A 12,116-nucleotide genomic window follows, 5' to 3' on the forward strand; every position below is an offset into this window, starting at 1 on the left:
ATGCGCAGCTTTGATGCACATTCAGGCACGGGCAGCGCTCAAACTTCAGCTAGAGCCACACAGCTCGGTTTTGGTAGCCCTGGCGCAACACTTGTGCCCCAGCAAGAGCAAAGGGCTCATCTGTGAGACCCCCGGCTCACAGCCACAGCAGCAGGGCAGACCCCCACCCCTCGGGGGCTGCAGCTCCCCGGGATAAGGAGGAGCTCACCAAGGCAGGCTTCCCGCGTGTCGTCTTGGTCGGCATTCATGAACACCCTTGCCAGGACAATGAGCGATAAGGGAGACAGAAATGCGATGAACTGCCACAAAATGAGAAGATTGTTAGGGGTCTGTTAGCGAAGCAGATTTAAGCACTCTCACCAGAACACAACAGCAATTGCTCACAGAGACGATACACCTTCCTTCCCCAAAGCCAAGCAGCAACCTGTCCTCTCCAAACACTGCACTTCTCTCAGAAAGCAAAACCAACCCCAGCTGCATGTGCAGCAAACCTTGACTAACCCTGTGCTCCCCAGAGCACGGCCGCTCCTCCTGTTTGTCATCCAACGGCAGCACCTCACGTACAAAAGCAAGCCCATGGGCTACTGGATGTTGCCTGTACCGAAGCATGAGAAAAAAACCAAACCCAGGCAGCATAAATAATGCAGTGCACTAAAAAGCCCCTCTCTGCATCCCACTGCTTCCCGTGCTTTACCCACTGAGCGCACACGCTCAGCAGAGCAGCGGAGCCGTCCCAGCACATCCCCAGGCTCTCAAACAGCACCTCTGGCACGAGCGTGCCGCTTTGGCTGGCTTGGCGTCGCTCCTGCCTGCCGGCATCCCTTCACTCTATCGGCCACAGCACCTCACCTCTCCCCATCCCCGCGAGCACCAGGATTAGCTCTTTGTCAGCAGCAGCCGTGCTGCTCGTCAGCAAAAAATACAGGAGCCGCTGATTCAGAGAAACCCAGTTGTCATTCACAACATCTCAGCGGCGGGATTTCAGCCGGGGGACGTCCACGGCGGGTCCGACAGGCTCCCGAGAAGTCTGCCACCACCTGAAGCCTGGTCATGCCTCACACTGCCGAATCCAAACGCTCCACCAAGGTTTTGTCCTTTAATGTTTAGTGCCCACGTCTTACAGAAAATTAAAAGTGCTGTTTGCTAAGAAAGCTGATGCTTGCCCATCCCAGGAGCCACAGCATCTCACCGAAACAGCCCTGCTTCAGAGGAAGAGACAACCCCTTCAACAGAATATTGCCTACCTGAAATGCAACAGCTTTCTATCAAACCCTTTCAACAGGGTCTAGAGACCTGGGGAAAACATCTTCACAATAAAACTATACTAAAACTTTGCTGAGAATAGCTGCTTTCAAGCAAAACGTTCCCTGATAGCGAGAGAGACGCTGTCCTCCGTGGTCGTAGTGACCTGGGTGTGAAATCGATCGTGACCAACGGTGACAAGTCCCCGCCAGTTTTTATCAATTTAGTTAAAATCCCAAAGACAACCCTGGACGGTAAAGCCTAAAAAGATGGCAAAAATGACTGTAAATGGCGTCAGGTTTGCAATAACAGATTGCACTTTCAGTAACACGCGTTAAGAACTACAGGTAGTGGCAATCCAAGTCTTTCAGCTGGTGGCTTTGCTTTAAAAGGAGAGTTTGTAATGAGAGAAAAAACTGAGTAAACGCAGGAAACGGCTGAACTTACAAACATGGGTACCGTGGGTACACGATCCACCTCCACGTACGGGTTTTTATAGAGCCACATCTCTTCAGGCTGTACCACACGCTGAAACGGAGGCAAAAACTCCATGATCCTGGAGAGGGGAAAGGAAAAAACCAAACCAACCAACAAACGCCCGATTGCGGGCAGGCTGCGGGCACAGCCCCCGGGAGCCCGGGCGGGCCGGGCTCTGCCTCCCCCCGCCGCCCGGGACGCGGGGAGGAGGCCGGGGCGAGGGAGGGCTGAGGCGCCCCGAGCGGGGGCGAGCCGCCCCCGGGGCCGGGCGAGCTGCGGGAAGGCCTCGTTGGCCCCCCCGGGGGCTGGGGGCCGGGCCCAGAACCCCCCCTTCCCGCCCGCACTCACAGGAAGGCGGCCAGCAGCAGGGCCCGCACCGCCGCCTCCGCCGCCGCCTCGCCCGCCCGCCTCATGGCCGCCCGCCCCGCCGACGTGGCGCCGCCGCCGCCGCCTTCCCCGGGGCGGAGCGGCCCGGCCCGGCCCTCCCCTCCCTTCCCTTCCCGGGAAGCCCCGGGGCCGGGAGTCCCCTCGTCCCCCCCCGAGGGCTCCGGAGTCCCCTCGTCCCCCCCAGGGCCCCGGCTCCCTCAGGGAGAGCCGCAGGACGGCGTTTCCCTTCGCGGCCTTCGCCCCGCTCGGCCGGCGGGAGGCAGGGAGGGAGAAGGCTTTCGTCGTTGGAACATTCAGAACGATTTATTGAAGTCAACCTCAAGCAAAAGTTCAGATCAGTGGAATGTCATTAAAAACCTTTCCAAATGAATCCTCACGGAAGCAAAAACACATCTGAATTCCAAAGTATTTGTAAAATAAAAAAGGCAACATCTCAGTAAATATAATGTACAAAAATTATATGTTCCTACCATCACACACATTCAGTAAGAAGCTAAAATATTACAGGCAATTCTAGATACACTATAACTAGTTGACAGTAAGCTATCTATATACAGGTTAACCAAGCTTTACAGGTTTCACACTATGCAAGAGAACATAGGCCGAACAACAAAACCCCCAAAATATCGTATATCTCAAAGTCTATGCGGCAACATCAAGTCATAATACAGTAATGCCCCAGTGGAACATCGCCAGGGAATTTAACACTACTTCGTTAGTGTCAAGAGCTTCTAGTCAACTTCCAAAAACTCTTAAGATATCGACTTCAGTGAATATTGATGCTTTGCTATTAAAGACTCGAGTGATTTCGTTAAAATAACATTTCACAGAATCTACAAAGTTTGTTACAGATAAAGTCTACAGAAATAACAACTCTACAAAGGTCATCCTTACAGAGAAAGAGTACGTGGGAATGGAAACGGAATCTGCAGGTATCTGTGTTGTGCAACATCGCTCGCGTGGAAACAAGCGGGTTCGGTCCCTCATGGCACCCCCAGCTACGTGCACGCCCCGACGCCGGGCGAAACCCTTCCAACCGAACAAAAACCCTTCCTACCGAACAAAAAAACCCTTCCGACCGAATGAAACCCTTCCTACCGAACGAAACCCCTTCCGACCGGCCAGCTGGAACGCTACGTTATCACCTCGTTTTCTGCGGCAACGCCATCGCTTCGTTTGGAAAGTGACACCAGAAATGAGATACAGCTCGACCAGTGAATAGGAAACTCCCCCCCCCTACCCCAATCCAGTCTGTTTATAACCCAAAAGCGAGCAAGAACTGCTTGGAAAGGGTCCGGCGCCCGGCTGCGCTAGGATGCCCGGAGAGGACCGCCACACCGCCATCTTGTCTCCGGCGGCGGGAAGAGCTCGGCACGGCAGCTGGCTCCGCACAAACCCCCCGGCAGCGGGTACCGCGCGAGAAACGGTGACCGAGTGAATGGCTTTGGCAAATTCACACGCGTTTTCCCTTTTTGATTTCACATTAATTACAGAAGTCTTCTATGCAAAGCACAGAGTTTCAGCTAAACGACTCCCCTCTCTCCAGAGCAGTGAGATAGCCCCTCACAGGGGTAATAACGACCTGAGCTTGCCGCTCAGGAATAGAATATAATAGGAAACAGCTTTTTTTTTTTTTCTTTTTTTGCCTTTTTTTTTTCTCTTTTTTCCTCAGAACAACATCGTGAATACATCCAAAGTGTAGGAGTGTATCGTAAGTGCAAATGTTTTTGCTACACAAAGATAAATGGTAGGGAAAAGTTCATGGAAAACGGAAAGCAAAGGGACAGCGTTCCTCCGAGGTCGCCGTCTCTCACGCAACGCGCTCCGGGAACACGCACGCGTCCGAGACAGCCGCTTTGAAAACCTCTCCCGTTTGCCAGAGATTCACTGTACAGTGGGAGCGGAAAGTAACTTCGGGGAGGTCAAAGACATTTTCAATGTAGTATACAAAAAAAGTTATGTATAAATAAAAAAGCTGTATAAGGAACCGCAGAGCTTCAAGTACATTAAACCCTGAATTCAATGAGGCAGAGGTTTCAATGTTAAAGTGACTACTTCGTACCAGCGTTGGACACCCCCCCGCCCTCCTCCCCCTCCCCACCCACATATTTCTGTAAAGTTTCAATATATACAGACTTTATGCTCATTGTTAATTACGTCTAGTAATTGTCTTTCCCATTCTATCCTGAAATTAAGATACAAGAAGTTTTTTAGAAGGCCAAAATTAAACATTCCAGCCCTATTACTCCATGTTAACTGATTCTCTAAGACCATGGTGGTGACCAGAGAAGGTAATTTGCCCACAAAATTGCCTTTAACGTTATCCTTCCTGAGCTGCAAATGCCTTCAACAGTCTATCGATAGGACAAATCTACGCTAATAATCGGAAAGCTACAATAACTAATGCTTGCACCAAGTATTTAGAAAACGGCCGTAACCAGCCGTCGCACCACTTGGCCACGGTCTGCAGAAGGTCTGCGCCGCGCTAAGGTGCGAGCGGTCGAGTAAAAGCTCCGGTAAACCACCAAATCCCGTTAACTTTGCGGAGCAGCTCGGACGCTGCGTGCTCCGGGGAGCGCGCAGGCGACGGAGCCGGAGTCGGGTGCGTGGGGCTGGCTCAAAAATATAAAATGCAAGTAAGGGAAAAAGCCTGATGGTGCCTTCCAGTTAAGGAACAACGGACAGTCTTCAACAGCAGATTTAAGTTCTCAACCGAAATCACCAGCAGTTCTGTGGATTTCTTCCAGGCCTCATCGTGAAACGACCAAACCACCCAATATTACTTAGCTCATTTTAGAGACCGCACAAATTTAATTCAGCAGCTGGACTCTCCCTCTGCTGAGGCCAATTATCAAAACACAGCTGTTAAATCTTCTCCTTACAAAGGAACTGCATCATTGTTCAATTCAGTTTGCGAAAATGTGGTTAAAACGCGGGCGTACTTTAACATTTTCTGTTTGGCGTATAGAACAAACCCCCTACGGTTACCAAGATACTTTGAATTAGGTATCTTCTTTTCTCAGAACGTTAAAGCTTTTTGAAAGATTCACCTTCTCTCCAATAGCGTGAAATCCAGTTCAGACTTTCTGTTCCTAAGCATGTACAAGCTTATAAGCCAATCTCCTATTTTCCCTTTGAAGTCCAAGCCCTATTATTAATCTATTTTTGGTGGAAAAAAGGAGCACCTGTAAGAAGTTCAAAACCAAAGTTAACCAAGACATCAAGTGGCATGGCACAGGAGTAGCAGCAGGCCTCAATTCACAGCATTTTACAAGTTTTTAAGCCTTCTGTGAACCTTCACACGTTCTGCGATACTCGGCGCACCGGCACGTCACAGCAGGACGTCTCACGTGGCGACTGATGGTCCGTGGCTCGTGTCACACGCTCGCGAGGGGGTCCGGGTGCCACCGCACCGTTGCCCCCCCGGTCGGGAAGTCACCACGGGCACAGAAGGGAAAAAGCACGTAGGTGCACTCGCACAATAGCATATTTGCAATATTCAGAATGCTCTAAGAGAAAATCATTTGAACATTACCAAGCCTAATAAATAATAAAAAGTAAACACATCGGGCCTTACAGACACTGTAGCAAGAGCCATGTTTGGAATTTCTGAAAATAAGGTTAAACACCCCCAGTAAGAGCTTAAAAAGAGACATTTATCACACAAAATGTTAAGAAAAATAAAATCCTTTTTGTAAATTTTTTTTTTGTAAAAAATACCAAAATATAGCACGGCTTTCAAGCAAGAGTAGTGTTTCAGACATTCACTGTAGTACGAACCACAAGATGAAGTGCTTTATAGATCCCACTAGCCCTCCGCACCATAAACTGACCCCCAAGATACCTGCACGGTTACGCCGCCCAAGACCCCCACAAGTCTGTAGGAAAGGCATCTGCAGACCATTCAGAAGATGAACTGCCAGATCAGTTAAATGGCGCAGCAGCTGCTTAAAGAGATTGTAGTGTATTTTGTAATTTTACAATTGCACACAAAAAAATCCCCCCCCCCCCATAAATTTGAGGACGAGAAGGACAGCAGCCAGCGGCAAGACATGTTCTAAAATCCCACATGTACTTTCTCAGCCTACTACTTTCTTGAACTGAGAAGTCACCATGTTCCTTTGGGTGATGGAAGCAGTTTTCCAGAGACAAGGTTCTTAACTGAAAAGCTTAATTTAGCCAGATACCAGCAACACTTGATATTAATTCTTTTCCTTTAGGACTGTTTTCAATACCCATTAGCAAAAAGCTAGCACAAAGTTAGCTAATATCAGTATGCTAGTCAAAAGTACACTATACCGGGGCAGGGGGAGATGCACAGTGCTTTGTAAGACTGGGGGCTAGGGGAGAAGATTCACCGAAGACTAACTTCAGCCTGGGGAAGCGAGTTCCCCCAGGCTCCTTGCAGAAGAAACGGAGGAGGATAGGTTTTCAAAAGAAAATCTGCAGCACGAGCCTACCTAAGCCACTTCAAAGGCCTCGCCGAAGGAACCTGTCTCTCCACTGCTTAACAGAGGAAACCCAGGAGAGAACTGGCTCATGAGGCTAAAGTTGGCTGCTGTGAATGCGGCCCGTTACCCAGACAGAAAATACCCTGTTCATTGAAGAAGTGCTGAGATTTTTCTTAGCTCCGTTAACAATGAAGGTTAAAGTAAGGAGATCTCTCTCTCTCAGCAAAAAAAATCTGAACGTTCAATCAAAACAAACATGCACATGGGTTGGATTCCTGAAGGAATTTCCTTAAGCCCAGATCTCCTTTGAAGCTAACGGGAGGCTGAGAAGGTGGCAATAAAGAATCACGCTGATATAATTGCCACAAAACAAGTGCAGGCTTGGCAAATGACGAATACACAGGCACGGACCAATCCTCCACCTAAAGAAGTCAACGGCAGAGCTCCCACTGGCAGGATTAAGACTTCAGTTCTGAGTGTGCTGCAGGACGTGACCGAGGCCGGGAGGCTCTCCTAACTAGGAAGGTTTTCCAAATTAGGCGGGATAAAGAAATGACCATTGTGCAATTAATTAAGCTCTTTCTGAATTTCCACCTGTCTGCAAACACCGATTACAGCTCTCAAGCAAGGAACCATGATTTCTTCCCTCCTTCAACAGTGCTAGATCTCGTATTACAAGCACTTCCAAGAAGTCATACACCCGATTTCTCATAGGAAAAGCTTTACAACAATATTCATAAGTTAACATGATATATAACCTACCTTCTCAAAATGCCTTTAAAAATAAGTACTGGAATGGAGGCATTTCAGGGTCACCTGGTCTGAAACCCACATCTGTCTTTATGGCATCTCAATGTTACACAGAGTGGGGAGGCTTTATTCTTTTCATAAACTAGACATAAAAGTTACGTTGGCTTTGCTGTTGTGTTTTTAAAGACACGCTGACTGATCAAAACCAGATCTTCAACACCCTTTAAAAATTAAATAAATAAATATGTTGCTATGCTTTGCTTTCTACACTCAAAGAACATATTTTAAACAGAATATTCTTTTCACTGCCAAAAGGTCTACGTTTTTCTTTGAAGGCCAAGACGTTTCTGGTTTCCAACAGTAAGAGCTGCTGTAGCACATTCAAGGGTAAAAGAAAGACCGAACAATAAAAAACAAACACCACTGCCTGCTTCTGCTCGCTAAGAGTAAATGGTCCCGTTCCCAGTTCACACACGACGGCTCCAATGACAAAGACTGAATGTGTCATAGCAGTCTCTCCAAGTTCATCGCCTGTTTGCGCCTCTTCTCCCCTCCCTTGTTTGCGTTTAACCAAATTCACTCCTTTGCTTCTTCTACAGGATTCTGTGCTTCCAATTTGCACTTTATCTTGCTCCAGTACTCGGGTGCCACGGGAGATTTGGGGTCATGTGCGGAGCAGCAGAGACGGCCATCCAACGCTGATGCCACCAGGGCTCCCTTCTCGTGATCTTTACAGAACGAATGAGGGCAAAACTCACAGAATGAAACTGCAGGATTGCTACAGACGTCGCACTGATGCCACGGACATTCCCACTTTCCTGAGGATGGGAGGGAAAGGGAGGAGAGAGAGACAGAAAGCTGAAATTAGTGCGTTTCAGGGACAGCACTGCCCTTTAACCCTTACTCCGTGTTGTAATTGCTCAGATGAATGCAAAGAAAGTTCAGAAAAGTCAGCTCTTACTGTAGCTGCTACTTCTGCTTCTCATTTACAAGAATCCGAACAGTTCTTAGTCATTTTGCTTTTTTTAGGCCTCACTTAGAATCATGGAATCGTTAAGGTTGGAAAAGACCTTTAAGATCATCGAGTCCAACCGTTAACCCAGCAGTGCCAAGGCCACCACTAACCCATGTCCCTAAGCACCACGTCTGCCCTTCTTTTAAATCCCACCAGGGATGGGGACTCAACCCCTGCCCTGGGCAGCCTGGGCCAGGGCCTGCACTTGGCTCAAAACATTGCTGCATGCATAAACAGAGCTTAAAATAGTTAGCTCAACCTCCTCTGGCATCGAGACACCAAATATCCTTGCCAGATAGTTTGTTTTGTACATTTTTCTGATTTGTGAGCATCTCTTATTGGTCCGGACACAGTACTCGCTCAGACAGGTATCTCCAAATTAAGTTTTAGTTCAACTGCAGTGTACTTTAAATGCGTTAATTTTGAAAAAACAAGTGAGAAATGGCTCAGAGAAGAACAAGTTGTGTAAAAATACATTTCAGCATAAAACCCCCCAGATGCCCCCAACCATTCAGACATGTATTTGTATGACCATGTGCCGAACTCTCAGACTGCAAAGGTATACTGAACACAGTGAAAAAGGAAAAGCAAAAGCTTCTTGCTGCTGTGTCCAAGCCTCGCTCAAGTCCCTTTTGGCTGGGTTACTGTTGAGAAACAGAGACTTCAAAGAAAAGCAAAGCCAAACAAAAAACCCTAACTCACGTTGCTCTTGGTGCTGAGATGCTACCATCTCTTTCTCCAGCAAAGAAGCTATTTGGAGGATAGCTTCCATGTTTCTAATATGCTGAAAAGGCACGTGACAGATTCAACGTCACTCACGGCAGTCTTTTGGTTAATTTAATCGTAGACTAATCTGGACTTCCAATTATTTTCACCAATCATATGATTCTATGAGAGTCTTTGGAATCGGGAAGCTTAAAGAGATAAGGACTTTCACAAAATCCTGCAATTGGATTAAGATGTTGTATTGCTGAATAATTTGAGCCCTGGCTACAAAAAGCTATGCCTTACCATGGAAAAAGTCAAACGGAAGATATGTGCCATCAGGATACAGCAGGTAATTTAAACACATTTACTGATTAATCGAGCCCTACACATCATGCATGCTATGTCAGTGGTTTGAACTGTCATTTGATTTGCGCTTGGTGACCCTGGGACATCAAGATGATGCTTATAGTTCAGTCAAAATAAGAGGAGGAAATTTGATCCAAGAAAAAGATGCAACAAGAAGAACATTAAAAAGTATTACAATACCTCTCTGTCCATCGGTTCTCATTTAGGAACACTGCCACCTGATGCGTTTCTAAAAGTGAGTGGTATTGCAAAAGCAAATATGCTGCCTTTAATGGAAATGAATACTGCGTTTCAGCTCAAACATTGTCTTGCTGGAGGAAGGAAAAGATGACTAGGAAGCCATACGATTGCTCTTACCAAAAGGTGGTTGAGTCAGGTTAAGGCATAGGAGGTGGTATGCTTTGGGACAGTCCTTTTTATCACACATGACTAGCTCTCCCCCATCTCCGCACTGGAAACAGTTGTCTTCATGCATCTGCTTCTGTTCTGTTTTTATTTTCCGTTTCTTCTGCTTTAATTTTGCATTCTTCACCTTCTCTTCATTTGCTGTTGCAAACGCTGTCTAGCAATTACAAAGATCACAGCATACAGTCACTTTATAAACTCCTTGCATTAAAATTAATTTAATCAACTTTGGGTTGTTATTATTTGCATGGACGATGCTTAAATTAAATCCACTCAAAAAAGCTTTTAAGCTATAAAAGCCAGAAACGCCCATCCACGTGTATCTGAATTAACACAATTTGGTAAATTAACTTCACCCTAGACACAATAGCACTACAGTGCATAACTGTCAAATCTTCAGAGACCTTCAAGGGTGGAAAGTATTACATAGCAAAAAGTTAAATAAAACGACCACCTCTCTTTGCCCTACTCTCACTAGATCTCTGGATTTGGGAAAAGAAGCTCCAATTTTCATCCACGTACCTTTGGACGCACTCCTAGGAAACCACTGCAGTTTTCTGCTCCACAATGACATTCGGTCCTACCATTGCCCAGACAATCCAAATTATAATTAAATGTTAACTCCATTCCTAAAATGTAAAGAAAAACAATTCACCCACACAGACACCGAGGACAGACAGGCTTGTGACAACGACACGTCATTAGCATTTTTCTCTTCGTGGTCTGCGAGATCTAGCAGCAGTGTGTTTTAAAAAGGGCAAGCTTGAAATAGCGCATTGATTTCGTAAACTTTGAAAGCAGCAAATCCTGCCTAGATCAGACGTGAGCCTAAGCACTATCTAAGCTACGCTATCATACAGACCCAGTTAAAATGACAGATCAGGTAAAACAACTTAACATGGAAAGATAATACCACACCAGGCAAATATTGGTGAGAGCGTCAATGCTGTGGTAAGCGTTCACGTGACAGAGTTAACACCGTACTTAGCAGCAAACCCTGTCGTTAGCTTTAACAGTAGCTTTCAGCTTCAAACTGCTTCTAACTACAAGATCCTTGCTAAAACTGGAACTCAAATATTTGTCTCCAGTCCAATGAATGACAAAGTTCCTACAAACATCACTGGTATTAAATAACTTCAGAGAAAAAAAAAACACATGGCCAAGTTAAGAACGTAGCCATTTCAAGACAAAAGTATACGTGCAAAATAGTGCCATCTTTTTACCTGCAGGAATATCGCAAAGAGCAAACAGTCCAACTCTAATGTCACCATTCACTGTCCATTTCTGGGTTTCACAGTTTGGATTACAACTATGGTTCATAAACCGAGAATAATTCCCCTTTGGGCCAGCATCTATTATCCGGTCCTTCAGATAAAAAGACAAAGACGTATTTAGTACTTACAAACAAAAAAAAAGGTTTCCTGCTGACAAGTGACTACTAGTGGCTAAGGCAGCAAAAAATATGCTTATTTTGAATTAGTTAAAAGCGGTAAGTTTTCCCTGCAGAGTTAGTTTTATGAAAAAGCGTCTGAATATTTGTGCTTACAGAAGTGAACAGGCACAGAGTGCACAACCTAAGATAGAGGCTGTTTCACCTCTTCACCCGTTCATTAAAGAGAAACACAGATGTTATCCTCCTACCCACACCTGAGTGTCAGTAGGAGGGTACCATCAAACACGGAATGATGCTTCTGCCAGCGTTTTGCCCCTGCTTTCAGCCATAAACAGTTTATGTTGAACAAGACATAATATTTACCTTCGTGACAGTTAACATATAAAAATTGGTTACACTGTTTTCATGTGCACGTTTGATCCGCAATCTGCACTCCTCTTCGTCAATTAGCTCGCCAACATATTCATTCACAAATTCACCCTGAAAAGGAAAACAAATATAAGAAATCCGTGCTTACTACTTATGATGATGAGAAAGGGAAGCAGCACAGAAAAAAGCATTTCCTATAAAAATATACTCTAATCATCGCAAAAACCATTAAACTACAACCATCTAGCAGGCAAGACGTGAATATGTGCACCAGGTATTTGGTGTCTAAGCAATAAGCCCACTCAAAATAACAAGGCAGCAGAGCCGAGCGCTGTTTCTGTATTCGCTGCACAAGCCATACTCATCAGTTCTCTGGAATCCCGTAAAGTTTCACGCTTCCTTTGAAAAAAGGACAATGAGACAGTATTCACAGACTCCTAAGGAAACGTGAACAATGGCAAGTATTTTCACTACATACTTCACTTTTATTAGGACTTTTAATAGTTAATAAACTCAGAACATTTGCAGTAACAAAGTTTTAACGAAACACAGA

General features: G+C 45.9%; 2 protein-coding genes across 11 annotated transcripts in view; both read right to left on the reverse strand.

The window, feature by feature from the left end:
• Window positions 1-2,132, reverse strand: part of LOC309602139 (phospholipid phosphatase 5-like) — a gene marked incomplete at its 5' end in the record, with an annotated part of 27,378 nt that extends 25,246 nt beyond the window's left edge. For all 6 annotated transcript variants that reach the window (XR_014230627.1, XR_014230628.1, XR_014230629.1 and 3 more), the window contains 3 exons: window positions 209-299; window positions 1,690-1,798; window positions 2,068-2,132. Coding sequence is in view for 1 of the 6 variants with exons in the window: in XM_082335472.1 (XP_082191598.1) it covers window positions 209-299; window positions 1,690-1,798; window positions 2,068-2,132 (265 nt within the window). The remainder of the gene's footprint in view (window positions 1-208; window positions 300-1,689; window positions 1,799-2,067) is intronic.
• Window positions 2,133-5,823: 3,691 nt separating this feature from the next.
• Window positions 5,824-12,116, reverse strand: part of LOC309602135 (histone-lysine N-methyltransferase NSD3) — a 45,760-nt gene continuing 39,467 nt past the window's right edge. For 3 of the 5 annotated variants that reach the window (XM_082335462.1, XM_082335463.1, XM_082335461.1), the window contains 5 exons: window positions 11,558-11,674; window positions 11,025-11,166; window positions 10,324-10,430; window positions 9,754-9,958; window positions 5,824-8,125 (listed from right to left, as the gene is read on the reverse strand). In XM_082335462.1, coding sequence (XP_082191588.1) covers window positions 7,884-8,125; window positions 9,754-9,958; window positions 10,324-10,430; window positions 11,025-11,166; window positions 11,558-11,674 — 813 coding nt within the window. In that variant the 3' untranslated portion in view covers window positions 5,824-7,883. The remainder of the gene's footprint in view (window positions 8,126-9,753; window positions 9,959-10,323; window positions 10,431-11,024; window positions 11,167-11,557; window positions 11,675-12,116) is intronic. The other 2 variants (XR_014230622.1, XR_014230623.1) reach the window with 2 other exon arrangements.

The sequence above is a fragment of the Platalea leucorodia genome, assembly GCF_965183815.1.
Source record: "Platalea leucorodia genome assembly, chromosome: Z".
Taxonomy (NCBI): Eukaryota; Metazoa; Chordata; class Aves; order Pelecaniformes; family Threskiornithidae; genus Platalea; species Platalea leucorodia.